We start from the raw sequence: 19,072 nt of genomic DNA, 5'->3' as shown, positions 1-19,072 counted from the left end.
TTGCGCTGCGCAGCGGCTTGAACGGTGGTCCCGACAGGGAGCAAAGCACAAGGTTAAGACTCCAGGAGGGACAAGGGTCCCGTAACGGAGGACGCATATGCTTGACACCCTTGAGAAAACGAGCAATGTCAGGATGCTGTAGAAGAGAGCCCCCATCGCTCAACAGCAAACCAAGGGCGGCCACCTGAACCCGTAGTGAATTATAGGTGAGCCCTTTTTCCACCCCCGCCTGTAGAAACTGAAGGATCTGAGGTACAGAAGCCTTAGCGGGTCTCGTGGCCTGGGTGGTACACCACAGCTCGAACACCTTCCAGACTCGAACATAGGCCGATGTCTTTCGTGCCCGCAATAGCGTGGATACTACCGCCTCCGGGTAGCCCCGACGCCGGAGGCGGCGCCTCTCAAAAGCCAGGCTGCAAGACAGAAGAATTCTGCCTGCTCGAAAAATACCGGGCCCTGATGTAGGAGCTGGGGGAGGTGCCCCAGCCTGATTGGCCTGTCGATCACCAGCTGTAGCAGGTCCGCAAACCAGGGTCGCCTGGGCCATTCTGGGGTGACGAAAACCACGGTCCCCTGATGGCTTTCTATTCTGCGGAGCATCCTGCCCACCAGGGGCCATGGTGGAAAAGAAAGATATGGCGGCCACGGGAGGACCAGGGCATCCACTCCCTCCGCGCTCTCTCCGGCGACTGAAGAAGCGTGGAGCCTTGGCGTTGAGAGCGGACGCCATCAGATCCAAGTGGGGGGCCCCCCACCGATGGACGAGAAGTTGCATTGCTTTGTCGGAGAGAGACCACTCTCCGGGTCCAGCAGTTGACGACTGAGGAAGTCCGCCTGGACGTTGTCCACACCGGCGACGTGCGAGGCCGCTAGCCGGACGAGATGACGCTCCGCCCATTGCATCAGCAGCGCCGCCTCGAGCGCGACCTGCGGGCTGCGCGTGCCTCCTTGTCGGTTGATGTAGACCACGGTGGTAGCGTTGTCCGATAGGATTCTGACTTCTCGGTTCCGAAGAAGCGGGAGGAAATGTCGCAGAGCTAGCCGGACCGCTCTGGTTTCCAGACGGTTGATTGACCACTTCGCCTCCACCGTGGACCACATCCCCTGCGTGGCGCTTCGATCGCAGACTGCACCCCAGCCTGCTAGACTGGCATAGGTGGTCACCACCACCCAATTTGGCAGATCGAGGGACATGCCACGGGCCAGGTTCGGCGGATCCAACCACCAGCCCAGACTGTCCCTGGCATTCTGTGGGAGCGGGAGAATCATCTGATAGTCCTGCAATACTGGTTTCCAACGGGAGAAGAGCGCCCACTGTAAGGTCCTGAGGTGCGCGAAAGCCCAAGGTACAAGGTCGATGGTGGACCCCATCACTCCCAGGAGTTGCAGGTAGTCCCAGGAGGTGGGCTCTGGTAACGCAGAGAACCGTCGTGTGTGATCCCGCAAGGATTGAGCTTTGTCCTGGCGCAGAAAAAACTTTGCCCAGTAGGGTGTCGAAAGTTGCCCCCAAAAAAAACCCAAGCGTTGCGAGGGCATGAGGGAGCTCTTGGAGAAGTTCACTACCCATCCCAGGGAATGTAGAAACCGTACTACTCGAGTCACCGCTGAGCGTCCATGATCGAATGACTTCGCCCGGAGGAGCCAATTGTCCAGATAAGGATGAACCAGGATGCCCTCCTTCCGGAGAGCTGCCGCCACAACTACCATGATCTTGGTGAAGGTGTGCAGCGCCGGCGCCAATCCAAACGCGAGAGCCGTGAACTGAAAATGCTGGTCCAGAATTTTGAAACGAAGGAAACTGTGGTGGTCCGGGCGGATGGGAATGTGCAGGTAGGCCTCCGTTAAGTCCAGGGAGGCGAGGAACTCCCCCCGATGCACCGCCGCAATCACTGACCGGAGCGTTTCCATGCGGAACCGAACGACTCGAAGGGATTTGTTGACTTCCTTGAGGACTAGGATAGGCCGGAAGGAACCGTCCTTCTTTGGTACGACGAAATAGATGGAATAGTGGCCCGAGCCCACCTCTCCGAAGGGCACGGGCGCAGTAGCGCCTATCTCCCGGAGTCTGTCCAGAGTCAGCTGCACCGCTCCTCTCTTGAGGTCCGAGCCACAGGGGGAAAAGATGAACCTTCCCTGCGGGGGGCGGACAAATTCCAATGCGTAGCCGTGTTTTATGGTATCCAGGACCCACTGGTCCGAGGTGATCCGTGCCCACTCCGCTTAGAAATACGTTAGTCGGTCCCCAATCCTGGGGACAGGGGAGTGGGCGAGACTGGCATCATTGTGAAGACTTGGTATAGGGGTTCCCGGTTCCGGGAATAGTGCGTGCGGGCCGATGCCCGCGGAAGGCGCACAACCAGGGCTGAGACCTGGGGGCGGATGGCCGGGAGCCCGTCTGTCTGTAGCCCCTGTAGCGCCGTTGCGCTCTGGCTCTGGTCCGAGAAGAAAACGCTCTGGCTGGTCGAAACCTATCCTCCGGCAGCCGATGAACAGCGTTCTCCCCCAGGGACTTGATGATCTGGTCCAAATCCTCCCCGAAGAGGAACTTGCCCCTGAAGGGAAGAGAGCCCAGACTGGACTTAGAGGACGTATCAGACGCCCAATTGCGTAGCCACAGTAGTCGTCGTGCTGCCACTACCGAAACCATGGATCTTGTGAGGACCCGAAAAAGGTCGTACGAGGCGTCCGTCCCATACGCCACTGCGGCTTCTAGCCGATCTGCCTGGGCAGCCTCATCGGACGGCAGGTTCTGAGACGTGAGGAGTTGTTGCACCCAAAGGAGACTAGCCCGCTGGGCAAGCGAACTGCACATCACCGCCCGCATACCCAGAGCGGAGACCTCGAAAACCCGCTTAAGGAAAACTTCCAACTTACGATCCTGTGTGTCCCACAACGCCGCACCTCCCGTCACTGGGATAGTCGTCCTCTTCGTGACCGCCGACACTGCGGAGTCCACCTTTGGGACCTTGATGAGGTCCAGAAAATCTTCGGGGAGCGGGTACAGCTTTTCCATAGCCCGGCTGCTCTTCAGGGAGGCCTCCGGGGTGTCCCATTCCCTGGTGAGAAGTTGTAAAAACGAGTCATGAATGGGAAAAGCCCGAGCCCTCGGCCGGTGTGCCGCCAGGACAGGATCTCCCTTCCTTGAAGAAGTGATGACAGCGGGAGCTACTGGGGCAGGCGGGTCTGGTGGCGGATCCAAATCTAATTCTTGGATGATCTGCGGGATGAGGTCGTCCAGCTCTTCCCTCTGGAAGAGGCGTAGGGTACGCGGATCATCCCCCTCCTGTGTGCCGTCCCCTTGTCCCCCGTCCGGGAGGTCAAGTCCATGTCCCGCTGGGTCTGGCACCACCCCCACTGCCGCGGGCGTGGATCGGACCCGGGTAGGAAGGCGGGAGGCCCCCCACTCCCGGAGGGTCGGGGGGGGCCGGCGTCGAGGGCGACATCCGAGGGATCTTAGGGGGGGGGGGGGTCCCACAGGTGCTTCCAGCCCCTGCAGATAAGCGGTATGCATGAGCAGGATAAACTCCGGAGAGAACCCCGGCCTGCTCGGGTGCGCTTCGGGGGCGGCGTGGTTCCTGCTCCCTGGCTCTGGGTGCTTGGTTCCTGCACCAAAATCGGGGGAACACCCCCGCTGGTAGAGTCCTCCAGGGATCCGTTCTCCCTCGTGGCCTCCAGGGATCCGTTCCCCCTCGTGGCCTGCGCCTCAGGGCGCTCAGAATGTAAAATGGCCGCCGTTCCCGCCAAAAATGGCGGAGTGGCCGGCCCGCACCACCCGGGCAAAAAAGAGAAATCAGTCAGGGACTGTGAGGTACCTTCCCCCCCCCGGGAAGGCATCGTGCACAGATGCCCTCCCGGGAAATCCGGGACCCCGGGTCTCCGCAGGCCGCACAGCGGGACGGCCGCGGCATCGGGATCGCTGCAGGAGAAAAGAAAAAGCCACGGGGGGGGGCCACGCGCACAAAGGCGCCGCTGCGGGGGGGCCCGGTCGGCCCGCACTGCCCGCTGTCTGAAAATAGAGGAGGGTGCCGCGGGGGGGCCTTCCTGGCCACACGACCCGCCCCAGACATCTTTCCCTAAATGGCTCAGCAGCCCATGAGGAGCTGTAAAATGGCCGCGGGTGAGGGAGTAAAGAGCAAAGAGGCCGGCTCCACCGGCTTTCGCGGGCACCGGGGGCTGAGCTGTAAAGGAAAAAACTACAAAGGAAAAACAAACTTACCCCTGGCTACAACGAGAAATAAACAGCAAGGCCGCAGAGAAGAGACAAGGAAGATAAGCCACTCCCCAGGAGTTGAAAGAACTCTGCCTTTTTTTTTTTTTTTTTTTTTTTTAAACTTAATACAAACTTGATACAAACTTGATCCACAGAAAAAGACAACAACAAGCCATAATCAAGCAAGAAAGTGAAGGAAAAGGAGGGGAAGCCTGATTCCCCTACTCGCATCTGCTGGAGTCAGAAGATACTGAACTCCTGCAGAGGGGGTAGTAGTATATATGGATACGCCCCCTCAAAGCTTGTGCTGACTCCATCTGCTGGATTGGGGACATAACCCACTGTCTGGATTGATCCAGGTACGTACAGGGAATTTATGTTCATGGCAGCACCAGGCTCAGATGGTTTTCTTGGCAGTTGCCACCAGCTCTTCTCTGAGAATCATATTGTAGGGGATGAATTTGCTGTCCTTTGCTTCATTTTGTATGCACAATTTTTATTTGTGCACACTAAATGAAATATGCACATATACAATTAAATGTGTACATATAATTCCATGACATATGCACTAAATCATCAATAGATTTTTTTTTCAAGTGGACTAAAAAAATTTAGTGCATGCAAAAACAAATGAAGAACCAAAAAAAAAATAAATCTGGAAACATACCTCTATCATACAGCAACATCAAAATCCTAAACACAAGCCAGATAAATTGTTTCTAAGGGTGCATAATTCTACATGAATTCAATGTGTGCCTCTTGGAATCTGGACATACATCTTAGAAATCTAGTTTTTTTTACTAGGAAGTTGAAAGACTGGTTTTAAGTACACCAGCACCCTACCTGGCAGATATGTCTGAAGAGCTTCAAAGACTTTTGGTCCAATTCTCCCTTGGAAAGAACATGAGAGCGCAGGTACAGCAAAGCGCTCACCAACAGTTGCTCCTGTGTTGGACAGGACCATGGTTCTTTGCCTTCAGCACTATCTCCTACTGGATACTTCAGTGACAGCTTTCTAAGGCCTCTGAGAACATCTAAAGAATTCACTGAGCACAAGGTATCTGCATGAGAGAGGTAAGTGGGGAACGAGAAGCCCACAGATGGAAAGGACAGAAGAGATGTCACCAGCTTGGCAAGCTTGGTTGGTGAGACAAAGCTGTTGCCGAGAGCCATGTATACTTCTGAGGCCACCAGTCTCATGCCATGCTGCATCTGCAGAATGGCAGCCTGCAGTGGGGTGACTACATCTGGGTATAAAGCATACTCCTCAGCAAGGCGTTTCCTGAAATGGTGATGCGACAGCTGCCATGCTGCCTCTTCACTCAGCAGGTTCTGTATCCCCTGACGTGACTCAGGGCCTTCCCCTTGAAGTGCTTGGAGAAGGCGAAACAGTAGATCCTGGACCACAGAAACCTTGGCAATACTAGTAACATAGTAGTGAATCTCTTGGTAGAGGCGGTCATATGAAGGGCTTTGAGGCCTGTAGGCCTGTTTCTTGAGAAGGCTACTTATTTGTTCCCTTGAGTGCTGCATTCTTCGTTGCAATAACCTGCCAGAAAAAAACATAAGGAAGAAAGTCACTGGTCTGAGAAAAAAAGACATTACATAGAATGTCTCATTAACCAAATCAGGATTATCTTTGCACAAAGGTCAACTAGCATTTTAACTAAGTATTATGTATTTTCCATGAAATAGCCATTTGTCCTTTGTTTGGTTTTTTTTTTTAATGTTCACTGTTGTGTATTCAGCACAACGTGTAGTTCTGGTTTTGGCAGCAGAGAGTTACCCAGCTGAGAGCACATAACTGATGTACTTGAAGCTGCAAGAGAACAGGCATGTACTAGGACTGTGCTGCTTCTGGTAGCAACATGTGCTGTCTCAGCTCCTGAATAAACCTGCCTTTCCTCACTCAGCCAACGATGTAATACATACATGTTGTGGTCAGTGCACATTGTGCTGCACAGTACACAACAGTTACAATGCCCTCTATCTAAATAGCTTAAGTTTTAGAAGAGAGCTTCTACAACTTGCTAAATTTGGTGGACAGAGAAATGGAGCTGAAGTCTCCAGTTTTTCAGTTCTTTAACGTACACTGCTAGACCGTTTATCATCGTACAACATTACTAAAGAGGATGTTGGAAAGATACCCGTTCCGGAGAAGGTTTTCATGGGTGACAATTCAGATCAACTGAACCAAATCACAGTGAACCTGGAATATGTGATAGACCCAACTGACAAACTGAAGAGTAGTAAATCACTTGGACCAGATGGTATACACCCCAGGGTCCTGAAAGAACTCAAAAAATGAAATTTCAGACCTATCATTAAAATCATCCAATGCACCGGAAGATTCAAAGATGGCCAATGTAACCCCTATATTTAAAAAGGGATCCAGGGGTGGTCCAAGAGACTACAGACCGGTGAGCCTGACTTCAGTGCTGGAAAAAACTGTTATAAAGAATAAAATCACAAAACATTTAGATAGACATGGTTTGATGGGACACAGCCAACCAGGGTTTACCCAAGGGAAGACTTGCCTCACAAATCTACATTTTTCTTTTGGAGGGGTGAATAAACATGTGGACAAAGGTAAACTGGTAGATGTGGTGTATTTGGATTTTCAGAAGGCATGCGACAAAAGTCCTGCATGAGAGGCTTGTAAAAAAACTAAGTAGTCATGGGATAGGAGGCGATGTCCTTTTGTGGACTACAAGCTGGTTAAAAGACAGGAAATACAGTAGGATTAAATGCTCAGTTTTCACAGTGGAAAAAGGTAAACAGTGGAGTGTCTCAGGAATCTGTACTTGGACCGGTGTTTTTTAAATATATTTATAAATGATCTGGAAAGGGGTATGATGAGTGAGATGATAAAATTTGCGGATGACACAAAATTATGCAGAGTAGTTACATCTTAAGCGGATTATGATAAATTGCAGAAGGACCTAGCGAGACTAGAAGATTGGATCAAATGGCAGATGAAATTTAACGTGGACAAATGCAAGTGATGCATATAGGGAAAACAGAATCTAACACTACAGCAAAGGTTCTCTTAGGAGTTACCACTCAGGAAAGAGAACTAGGCATCATAGTGGATAATACATTGAAATCGTCTGCTCAGTGTGCTGTGGTGATCAAGAAAGCAAACAATTTTAGGAATTATTAAGAAGGGAATGGCAAATAAAATGGAGGATGTCAATGCCTCTGAATCGCACCTTGCAAACTGTGTGCAGTTCTGGTCACTGCATCTAAAAAAGGATATAGCTGCATGGGAGAAAGTGCAGAGAAGGGCGACTAAAATAAGGGACATGAAACAGCTGCCCTATGAGGAAAGGCTAAAGCAGTTAGGGCTGTTCAGTTTGGAGAAGAGATGACTGAGGGGGAAAATGATAGAAGAGTACAAAATCATGAAAAGACTTGAACAAGGTAATGTAAACCGGTTATTTATTCTCTCAGATAACAGAAGGATTAGGGGGCACTCCATGAAGTTAGCAAGTTGCTCATTTAAAACAAATCAAAGAAAATTCTTTTTCACTCAACACATAGTTAAGCTATGGAATTCATTGCCAGAGAATGTGGTTACAATAGTGTAATTACCGTATTTTTCGCTCCATAAGACGCACTTTTTTCCCCCCAAAAATGGGGAGAAAATGTGGGTGCGTCTTATGGAGCGAATGTAGCATCTCTCCCTCTCGCGCGCCGTCCCCCACCTCCTCCCAACTCCGCCCAATCAGCATGGTGGTGTAGGTGTGTCGTATTCTGGTGGCGGAACTTGAACTCCCTGCCGGTCTGCTGTTCCCAGGCTGCATCTTGCTGCGAGTGTCGCCGCGGTGCAGGTCAGACATCACCTGTTTGACCTGCGTGGGCTATGGAGGCCCTTCCAGTTCAGACGGCTGGCATTTGACCTGTGCTGCGCTGGCCTTTGCAGTGGGTTGCACCCCGGGAACAGCAGCCCGGCAGGGAGCTGTTTGAACTGGAGGGGCCTCCATAGCTCACGCAGTTCAAACAGGTGATGACTGACCTGCGCCACGCCGATCTTGCAGTGAGATGCACCCGGAACCGGCGGGGAGCTCGGGCTCTGCCGGAGGCCCTCACTTGCAGTCCAAAGTAAGAACTTCACTCCTTGTGGTTTGGATGTATTGGAGGGTCATGGGGGTGGTATACTGCCTAGGATGGAGGACACATGACACAGACCAGCAAATAGAATTACTGCCTGTGCTGATTAAGTGGCTACCTGTTGAAATATTAGGAGCAATTGCTCTCCTAATCAATGTAATATAGCCCTGACTATTTATTATTGAACTTTGGAGCAGTCATGAAAGTTTAAAATAACTGGTGTGAGAGAGCTGTGTGTATGAGGGAGAGTCTGAGTGCGTGATTGTCTGTGGGTATGTGTATATGTGAAGAGAGCCAGTGAGTTGAGTGGGGGAGAGAGCTAGTGAATGTGAAAGAGCCTATGTATGTATGTGAGGGAGAGAAAACCAGCGAGTGTGAGTACCTGTGTGGATGTTCTCTGCCTTACTATAAAAAAACAAAACAAAAAAAAATCCCACGGACGGCCACCAGGGGGGAGCTCCGTACAGAGCCCATCATGGGGACAGAATTTTTTTTTCCTTAATTTTCCTCCTCTAAATCCTAGGTGCGCCCTATGGTCAGGTGTGTCTTATAGTGCGAAAAATACGGTAGGTTTAAAAAAGATTTGGATAAGTTCCTAGAGGAATAATCCATAAACTGCTAGTACAGTATTTAATTAGCAATGTAGCTTGTGATCTATCTAATGTTTGGGTACTTGCCAGGTCCTTATGACTTGGATTGGCGACTGTTAGAAACAGGATACTAGGCTTGATGGACTCTTGGTCTGACCCAATATGACATATCTTATGTTCTTAAGCCCTGTTTCATGCAATTGTGCAACCATGTTCATAAAATGAAACCATTTTTACCTAATTAGTGAAAAGAAAGAAAACAGCTTGGGGGAGGAGTCTTCGTATTTAAAATATTCAGCTTTCTTCTACAGAAAGCAAAGTTGCTTACCTGTAATAGGTGTGTTCCTAGGACAGCAGGATGTTAGTCCTCACACATGGGTGACATCATTGAATGGAGCCCAGCATGGAAAACTATGTCAAATTTTCTGGAACTTTGACTAGGCACACTAAGCATGCCCAGCATGCTTTATACCACATGTCCATGCGAGGTTTCATTTCAGTCTTGTAATATAGAATTACGATTAAAATAAATAGGATAAACCCAACTCTGCAGAGTGGCAGAAGAGTTTCGTGAGGGCTAACATCCTGCTGCCCTAGGGATGTAACACCTGTTACAGGTAAGCAACTCTGCATTCTCCTAGGTCAAGCAGGATGGTAGTCTTCACACATGGGTGAATCCCTAGCTACAGGATGCTCCAACACAAAAGATGGCCAACAGACACCAACCGGGTGCCAACAGGCACAGCCACCATAGTGCTGTTGGTAACAGAGGGGGAGACAGTCTGTACCCAAACAATGGGCCCTAGGTAGAGAGTTGGGTTCTACACATCGAAGAGACTCATGAGGACAGACTGGCCAAACCTACTGTCATGTCAGCCATCCCTATCCAGACAGTAATGGGATGTGAATGCATGGCGAGAACTCAATGGAAACTGCTTACAAGTGGGCCACAGACGATGCCATGGCTCTAACCGAATGAGCCCTGACGTGACCCCCCCAAGATGCAGTCACATCTGGGTATAACAGAAGGAGATGCAATCTACTAGCCTGTTGGATAGTGTCTGTTGGCAATGGCAACTGCAAACCTATTCCTATCAAAAGAAATAAAAAGTTAGGTGGCCTGTCTATGGGCTTCTGTCTGCTCCAGATAGAAGGCTAAGGCTCTCTTGCAGTCCAAACTGAGCAGTGCTCGTTTGCTTTGGTGCGAATGGGGCCTGGGAAAGAATGCTAGCAGGATGATTGACTGGTTAAGATGGAAATCCATCACCACCTTAGGCAGGAAGTTAGGATATGTATGGAAGACCACCCTGTCATGAAAAAACAGTGTAAGGTAGATAAGCCACTAAGGCCTGGAGCTAGCTGACCCTGCATGCTGAGGTGACGCCACAAAAAATATAACCTTGCAGGTCAGGAAATTCAGGTCATAGGGGCGCAGTGGTTCAAAAGAAGGTATCAGCTGGGCTAGCACCACGTTCAAGCCCCAAGACACAGCGGGAGGCCTTAGAGAATGCTTCAATTGAAGCAGTCCCCACATGAAACGTACTATAGGCTGTATAGAGATGGACGTACCATCTACACCATAGTGGTATGCGCCAATTACACTGAGATGAACTCTAACGGAGTTGGCTTTCAAGCCAGCCTCCGATAGACGTAGAAGGTAATTAAACAGTTTTTGTGTGGGGCAGGAGAACAGATCCAGGGCCTTCTGCTCACACCATACAGAAAACCTCCTCCACTTCAGTCTGTAGAAACTTCTAGTGGAAGGCTTTCTGGAGGCCAACAGGAATAGACACACATCCTCAGAGATCGTGTGGTTGCAGAATTAACCTCTCAATATCCAGGCTGTGAGCTACAGAGCCTGGAGGTTGGGATGCCACAACCTGCCTTTGCTTGTGTAACAAGCTCTGGGGAAGTCCGAGGACTGATCAGTTTCCAAATGGACAACTCCCCAAGGAGTGGAAATCAGACGTTTCTAGGCCAATGAAAGGCTATGAGAATCATAGACCCTCTGTTCTCGTGAAGCTTCAACAGAGTCTTCGCCACTAAAGGAATTGGAGCATATGCATACAGAACACTCTTGTCCCAATGATGGATAAAAGCGTCTAAGGCTGATTTGCCGTCTGTCCTGTACAGGGAGCGAAACTGAGTCACCTTTCAGTTGCAGGGGGACGCAAACAAATCCACATCTGGTCCAGAGGCCACTCATGGGGTCTGAAGGCACGACAGTCTGTCCACTATCACGTTCTATGTTGCAGCCAGATATATGGCCCTGAGCATCATCCCATGGGACAGGGACCAGGACTAGATCTGGACTGATTCCTGACACAGGAGGTACGACTCCGTGCCTCCCTGCTTGTTGACATACCACATAGCTACTTTATTGTCTGTTTGGATGAGGAAAACTTTGTTGGACAGCTGATCTCTGATCCCACAGAGCATACCTGATCGCCCGGAGTTCCAGGAAATTGATTTGACAACATGCTTCCTGGGCGGAGGCCCTGGGTGTGGAGCCTTCTACATGAGCTCCCCACCCCAGGGTGGAGGCATCCGTGATAAAGACAATTTGGTAGGGGGACTTTGGAAGATTATTCCCCATTCCAAATTAGAGAGTACCCGTCACCAGGACAAAGAGTTCCGGAGAGACAGGATGATTCGGATGCGATCCTGGAGGCTCTGCGTGGCCTCGTGTCACTATGACCTCAAGGTCCACTGGACTCTGCATGTACAAACGTGCCAAGGGATAACTTTGTTGGTTATGGCCATGTGGCTCAACAGCCTCAACATGTGCTGAGCTGACACCTGCCGGCTGTTGAATCACAGCTCCAATGGATGTCGAAGTAACCGCCCTGGACCACAGGAGGAAGGCTTTTGCCTGAGCCTGTCTAGCAGGGCTCCTAAGAAGTCCAACTGAGGTGACGGGCTGAGATGGGGCTTCGGGTAATTGATGACAAACCCTAGTGATTCCATCACCCAGATGGTCAAGTGCATGGACCGAGTGGCTCCTGCCTGAGATGGGCTCTTGACCAGCCAATCATCTAGATAAGGGAAACATGCACCCCCAGCCTGCAGAGGTGCACCCCCATCACGGCCAGACATTTTGTGAAGACATGTGGGGCTGATGCTAGCCCATAACAGCAACACACTGTACTGGAAGTGCTGTTTTCCCACCACAAATCAGATACTTCCTTGGGAAGATCTTGTTGTGAGTGTACACGTCCTTCAAATCGAGGGAGCATAGCCTGTCCCCCTTTTTTGCAAGAGGAGAATCAAGGTGCCCAGGGAAACCATCTTGAACTTTTCTCTTTTTAGAAATGTGTTCAAGGCCCTCAGGGTCTAGGATGGGACGGAGTCGTCCTGTTCTCTTTGGAATTAGGTAGTACCGGGAGTAGAATACCTGTCCTCCTTGACTTGGTGGGACAGGTTCCACCACTCTGGCAGTTAAGAGGGCAGATAACTCCCTTATCAGTATCTCCTGATGCACTATTGGCCTCCAAAATGGGCACAGAGGGCAAATTAGCAGGACACACAATAGGTTTAATTGGTGCACTTGACGGATAATGGAGAGAACCCACTGCAAAGAACCACCAGCGACTTGGGTACAGGTGGCTGGCTTATGCTCCCTACGATCCAGTCAAAACCCTGTCCAGGGATTTGACTGAGGCGCCAGCTGAGGCTTTGGAGCTTTCTGCTGCCTGGGATGGCAACGGGAGCTCACTCGTTGCGAATGGGAATAAGGAGTCAGAGAATAGTACTTCCTCTGGCAGTAGAAAGACTTCCTCTGACTCAGTCTCACCGATCTGAGGACGACAGGTCTGTGAGGTACTGGCAGAGAGTTATTGGAGGGTCTCATGGTGGTCCCACAACTGGGCTACTGTATTCCTGACTATCTCTGAAGAGATTCTCTCTCATACATGGCAAGTCAATGAGTCTTTACTGAACCTCCAGTTGGAGATCCAAGACCCGCAGCCATGCCATTCTGTGGGCGTTTCCCGCTACAAAGACTTAACATCGTAGGTTGTATGAACCTTGTGTTTTCCGCATTCCAGGCCCTTGTCACCAGTGATATGAAGGTGCCCTGCTGCTGTTTATGCAGCTGCTCTGCTGCTGTTTATGCAGCTGCTCGGCCACGTCCTGCACCTGCTTCCAGAATTTGAGAGAGTATTGACTCACTTAGCTCTAACATGAGAGGAAATGTGGCAATGAACATGGCTCCTTGGAATACTTTACTTCCAAGAAACTTCTGTGCCTCCATTCAAGTGTGCCTCTTTTTCCACAAACTGAACCACTATTGCTTTCCCAGTCATGGTGGGGGAGAGAAGATGGGCTGTAGTACTCCTTTCCCTCCCAGTTCCCTCTAAAAGCCCTACCTTCTTGTAAGCCAATTGGCTACGGCAGCAATTTGGAGTTCTGGCCCTCCAGCTCCACAGAGTTGCGCCCCAAGTAAACCTCATTTCGGCAGTGAAATTTTCCTGATCGCTTAATATATTTTCCCCTTGGCTTAAGTTATTTGCATTACATCAGAAGACTACAGTTTTTCTTAAAGAAGCACGACATCCAATCTATCACTCATGCCTTTATCCTAGACTGGATTATTGAATGGCTTTTAGTGGGGCTGCCAGTAATGTCTATTAGAAGACTTGATTGACCAAAATACTAGAATCCTGTTTGGCTTAAGGTTTCATCATGCAACACTGGCTTTGTACGGGCTCCCCATTTCTTACAGAATTCACTTCAAGCTACTTTAGTTTTTAAGGCCTTATTTAAGGGTTGTCCTCCTTACACCTTGCTGATGTCTTAACCCCTTACTGTCCATTTAGAGCCCTATCATTGCAGCAGGATTTATTGGTAGTCACAGGTCCTAATAAGATCAGGCTCGAATGCACTTATCAAGCTACTTTTAGTTATCAGGGCACTTCTCTCTGGAATGTTCTGAGTGTGGAGATTCATAGATCACAGAATCATAATTTTTAGACTTATGGTTTTTATTTTGTTACTGGTTTTGTTTTACTGTATGATGTTTTTCTTTATCTATATTTTGTAATTATGCATTATTTAGTATTGTAAACCACCTTGATTATTAATTTGTTATACCACCTTAAAGAAAAACTAAAAGAAAATTATTCCTTACCTGCTAATTTTCGTTCCTGTAATACCATGGATCATTCCAGACGATGGGTTATGTTCCCTGTCCAGCAGATGGAGTCAGAACAGATTTCTGGGGGGAGGTGCTACATTACCTCACCACCCACGTCAGCATCCCCAGTATCTAGCCTAGCAAAGCCAAGCCCAAGAGGAAGAGAGGGATCAAGTAACTGTATTGAAGTAAACATTAAAATTTAATTGTTAAAGAACCAGAATGATAACCTCAACAGAGAAACTTGCTAACACATAAATATTGAACAAAACAACTCTGAGTGCTAGAAGGAGCAGAAAAATGAGAAGAGCACAGTCGAGCAGAGATAGCCCACCCTAATTAAAACTTTCAATAGTAACGGGAGGGTGTCTGGAATGATCCATGGTATTACAGGAACGAAAATTAGCAGGTAAGGAATAATTTTCTTTTCCCTGAACATACCAGGATCATTCCAGACGATGGGATGTACCCAAGCTTCCCTCCTATGGGCGGGCCGTGGATAGCCCTGCTCGGATGACTCGATCCCCAAAAGAACCGTCTGATGGTGCGGAAACATCCAGACGATAATGCCTTGCGAAAGTATGGAGAGACTTCCACGTCGCCGCTCTGCAAATCTCCTGGACTGAAACAGAGCTAGACTCTGCCCATGACGCCGCCTGTGCGCGAACGGAATGGGCCTTAACCCCCAAAGGAGGTTGCTTACCAACCCCAATATAAGCCGAAGCAATTGTCCCCTTCAGCCAGCGAGCGATAGACGTTTTGGATGCCATGTGACCCTTCCTGGGACCCGACCAGAGAACGAAGAGATGGTCGGAAAGACGAAACTCATTGGTAACTTCCAAATAACGCAACAGGCATCGCTTTACATCCAAAAGACGTAAATCCCTGGGTTCGTTTAATTTGAAGGAAGGCAACTCAACTGACTGATTGAGGTGGAAGGCCGAAACCACTTTAGGAAGAAAAGATGGAACCGTGCGGAGGGACACACCGTCATCTGAAAAACGGAGATATGGTTCTCGACACGATAGCGCCTGTAATTCTGAAATGCGTCGCGCTGAACAGATTGCCACCAAGAAGATAGTTTTAAAAGTCAGATCCTTAAGAGAGGAAAATCTTAAGGGTTCAAAAGGTGAACCGCTAAGTGCTCGTAAAACTAAGTTCAGATTCCAGGACGGACAAGGAGGACGTAACGGAGGCTTCAAGTGACGCACCCCTCTAAGGAAACGACCCACATCCGGATGAGAGGAGAGACGCGATCCCTCGCCACTATATAAGAGGGCGCCCAAAGCCGCGACCTGTACTCGAAGTGAGTTGTAAGAGAGACCGAGATCTAGTCCTTCCTGAAGGAAGGAGAGAATTTGCGATACGGAAGCATTGGTGGGCTGAATGTCGTGAGATCCGCACCAATTTTCGAAGACCTTCCAAACTCTTACATAAGTGACTGAAGTAGATCTCTTACGAGCAAGCAATAGAGTCGAAATGACCTCCTCCTGGTAGCCTCTGTACCTCAGTTTGCGCCTCTCAAAAGCCAGGCCGCTAGACAGAAGCGATCGGCCTGCTGTAAAAATATGAGTCCCTGCCGGAGTAGGCGTGGAATGTGGCTGAGACGTAGAGGGCCTTCCATGGTCAGGAGAAGAAGATCCGCAAACCACGGTCGACGAGGCCACTCCGGCGCCACGAGGACCACTGGACCGTGGTGATTCTCGATTCTTCGAATCACGTTTCCCACGAGAGGCCACGGTGGAAAGACATAAAGTAGGATGTTCCGCGGCCAAGGCAGGGCTAGAGCATCGATTCCTTCTGTGCCGTGTTCTCTTCTGCGGCTGAAGAAACGCGGAGTCTTTGCATTGCTTGCTGTGGCCATGAGATCCAGGTGGGGAGGACCCCATCGGGAGATTATCAAATCCATCGCCTCCCCCGAGAGTTCCCATTCTCCGGGATCCAGGCATTGACGACTTAGGAAGTCCGCCTGTATATTGTCTACTCCCGCAATGTGGGAGGCTGCTAAACGCAACAGATGCCTTTCCGCCCAGAGCATTAATTTGTCCGCTTCCAAGGATACTTGAAGACTTCGTGTGCCCCCCTGTCTGTTGATGTAGGACACCGTGGTCGCATTGTCGGAAAGGACCCTGACAGCTCTGTGACGCAACCGAGGAAGGAACCCTTTTAACGCCAGACGTACCGCTCTGGTCTCCAGACGACTGATGGGCCACCGGGCTTGTTCCACCGTCCATTGACCTTGTGGAGAGCTCTCCTGACAGACCGCCCCCCATCCTGATAGACTGGCATCCGTGGTGACCACTATCCATTCTGGCATGTCCAGAGAGACTCCCTGAGCTAGGTTTCGGTATTCTAGCCACCAGTGAAGACTGTGGACGGTATCCATCGGAATTGGGAGTACCATCTGGTAGTCTTGTGAGGACAGCTTCCATCTGGAGAGCAGAGACCTTTGAAGAGGGCGGAGGTGGGCAAAAGCCCAAGGAACAAGATCGATAGTGGAGGCCATCGTGCCCAGGAGCTGAAGGTAATCCCATGCTGTGGGTTCTTGAAGATCCAAGAATCGGAGAACCTGATCGCGAAGGGACTGAGCCCTTTCTTTCTTGAGGAATACCATGCCCTGTTTCGTGTCGAAATGTGCCCCCAGGAATTCCAGGGACTGGGAAGGAACTAGGTGACTCTTGGCATAGTTGACAATCCACCCGAGAGACCGGAGCATGCGGAGTACTATTCTGACCATCCGGCAACCCTGGTCCCATGACTTCGCTCGTATGAGCCAATCGTCTAGGTAAGGGTGTACCAGAACGCCCTGCCGGCGCAATGCAGCTGCCACCACTACCATGATTTTCGTGAAGACTCGTGGAGCCGTCGCCAGACCGAAAGGTAAGGCCCGGAACTGAAAATGTTGACCTAAGATCTTGAATCTTAGGTAGCGCTGATGATCCTTGAGAATAGGAATATGCAAGTAGGCCTCGGTGAGATCCAAGGAAGCTAGAAATTCTCCTCGATGTACCGCTGCTAGAACCGACCGAAGAGTCTCCATGCGAAAACGGGGAACTCGAAGAGACCTGTTCACCATCTTGAGGTCCAGGATGGGACGAAAAGTACCCCTCCTTCTTTGGGACAACAAAATAGATGGTGTAATGACCTCGACCCCAATCGTAGGGAGGAACTGGTGATATCGCTCCCAGTGCGGAAAGTCGGTCGAGAGTGGAAGCGACAGCTTCTTGCTTGTAACTGGATCCGCAAGGAGAGAAAAGGAACCTGTCTCTGGGAGGATGGACAAAATCCAATGCGTAGCCGTGCTTTAGAATATCCAGGACCCACTGGTCCGATGTAATTTGGACCCACTCGCTGTAAAAGAGAGAGATCCGGCCCCCCAGCCGGGGAACTGGGTCGTGGGTCCGACTGGCATCATTGGTTTGTCTTGAAGGAGGAGGAATTAGAGGAACCCCGTCCCTGACCCTCCCTGCCGGGACGGCGCCCTCAAAAGGGCCGGTTCCAGGAGCCTGAACGTGAGGATGGGTTCCGAGGAGCTTGTTGACGAGTGTTTCGTGTCCTCCGCTAATTCCTGTATCGAGATCTGGAAGAAGAGTAGGAAAACCTTGAGGATCGTGGACGATCTTCCGGAAGCTTATGCACTGAATTCTCATTCAATGATTTAATGATCTGATCCAAGTCTTCCCCAAAAAGAAACTTACCCTTGAAGGGAAGGGATCCCAGGCGCGTTTTAGAGGATGCGTCCGCCGACCAGTTTCGCAGCCAGAGTAGGCGTCGAGCTGAGACTGCCGCTACCATGGAACGGGCGAGGACTTTGAGTAGGTCATAAAAAGGCATCCGCCCCATATGCCATCACGGCCTCCAGCCGATCCGCCTGCAGGGCCTCGGCATCTGGTAACTCCTGTGAGGTAAGCAACTGCTGTACCCAGCGCAGACCTGCTCTCTGTGCAAGAGCACTGCAAATGGACGCTCGCATACCTAGTGCGGAAACTTCAAAAATCCTTTTGAAAAAGACTTCCAATTTTCTATCCTGAGTGTCCTTCAGAGCCGTACCTCCCATGACCGGTATGGTAGTGTGTTTGGTCACTGCTGATACTGCCGAGTCCACGGCAGGAACTTTGAGGATGTCCAGAAAATCCTGTGGGAGTGGATAGAGCTTCTCCATAGCTCTACTAACTCTGAGGGTGGCCTCAGGAGTATCCCACTCACGGGAAATGAGTTGGAGAAAAGAAGGATGGGTGGGAAAGGCCTTGGCCAAAGGTCTTAGACCAGCAAGGAGAGGATCACCCTTCCTAATGTTTGGTTGTGGTCCAACCGGCTCTGGTGGAGGGTCGATGTCCATTTCCGTCAAAATATGAGGAATCAGGTCCTCTAATTCCTCCGAATGAAAAATGCGTAAGATCCTTGGATCATCTCCCTCCAGATGGGAAAGCAGAGTGGGATCATCTCCCGACGGATCTGCCAAAGGGTCCCCCCCTGGACACCCAACCGGGGCTGGAGGGTCTTTGGAAGGTTGAGGTGGACCCGCAGAGGGAGAAGAAGTCCCTTGAGAAGGGGACCCCCCTAGACGGGCCAACTTTGGAGGAGGGGGAACAGGAATGTCCGAAGAAGCATCCCTAAAATGGAGAAAAGCTTTGTGCATTAAAACAATAAACTCCGGAGAAAAAGCAGAAAAACCTTCAGAAGGGGCCCCCAAGGCTTCACCCTCCCGGTGTCCAGAGTCTGCCAAGTTCCGCTGAGTCCTCGAAGGGGATGGCGGAATAAGCGGGGAATCCTCCTCTGATAACCCCGCTTCGGAGTCTGACATTAAAATGGCCGCCGCTTCTGTGCTGATCGGGAGCGGGGCGTGTCGTTTTCTCGAGTCGCGGTCAGAAGTTCTCTCGGCGTCCCCCTCAGTCGGGCATGTTTCCCCATTGGGGAGGCAGTCCGAACAACGCCCCTCCCTGGCGATTTTAACTCCCTGCCGGCCGCAGGCTACACAAGCCGCCGGGCGCGGCATTGAGAAACGCTGAGGGGAGAGGGGGAGGG

General features: G+C 50.5%; 1 protein-coding gene across 2 annotated transcripts in view; it reads right to left on the bottom strand.

The window, feature by feature from the left end:
- Nucleotides 1-19,072, bottom strand: part of MDN1 (midasin AAA ATPase 1) — a 765,271-nt gene that overhangs the window by 211,655 nt on the left and 534,544 nt on the right. For both annotated transcript variants that reach the window (XM_029595415.1, XM_029595414.1), the window contains exon 63: nt 5,054-5,759. In XM_029595415.1, the coding sequence (XP_029451275.1) occupies nt 5,054-5,759 (706 nt within the window). The remainder of the gene's footprint in view (nt 1-5,053; nt 5,760-19,072) is intronic.

This window comes from Rhinatrema bivittatum, chromosome 3 (genome assembly GCF_901001135.1).
Source record: "Rhinatrema bivittatum chromosome 3, aRhiBiv1.1, whole genome shotgun sequence".
Taxonomy (NCBI): Eukaryota; Metazoa; Chordata; class Amphibia; order Gymnophiona; family Rhinatrematidae; genus Rhinatrema; species Rhinatrema bivittatum.
The sequence above is the reverse complement of the archived record's forward strand: the minus strand, read 5'-3'. Positions and strand labels throughout refer to the sequence as shown.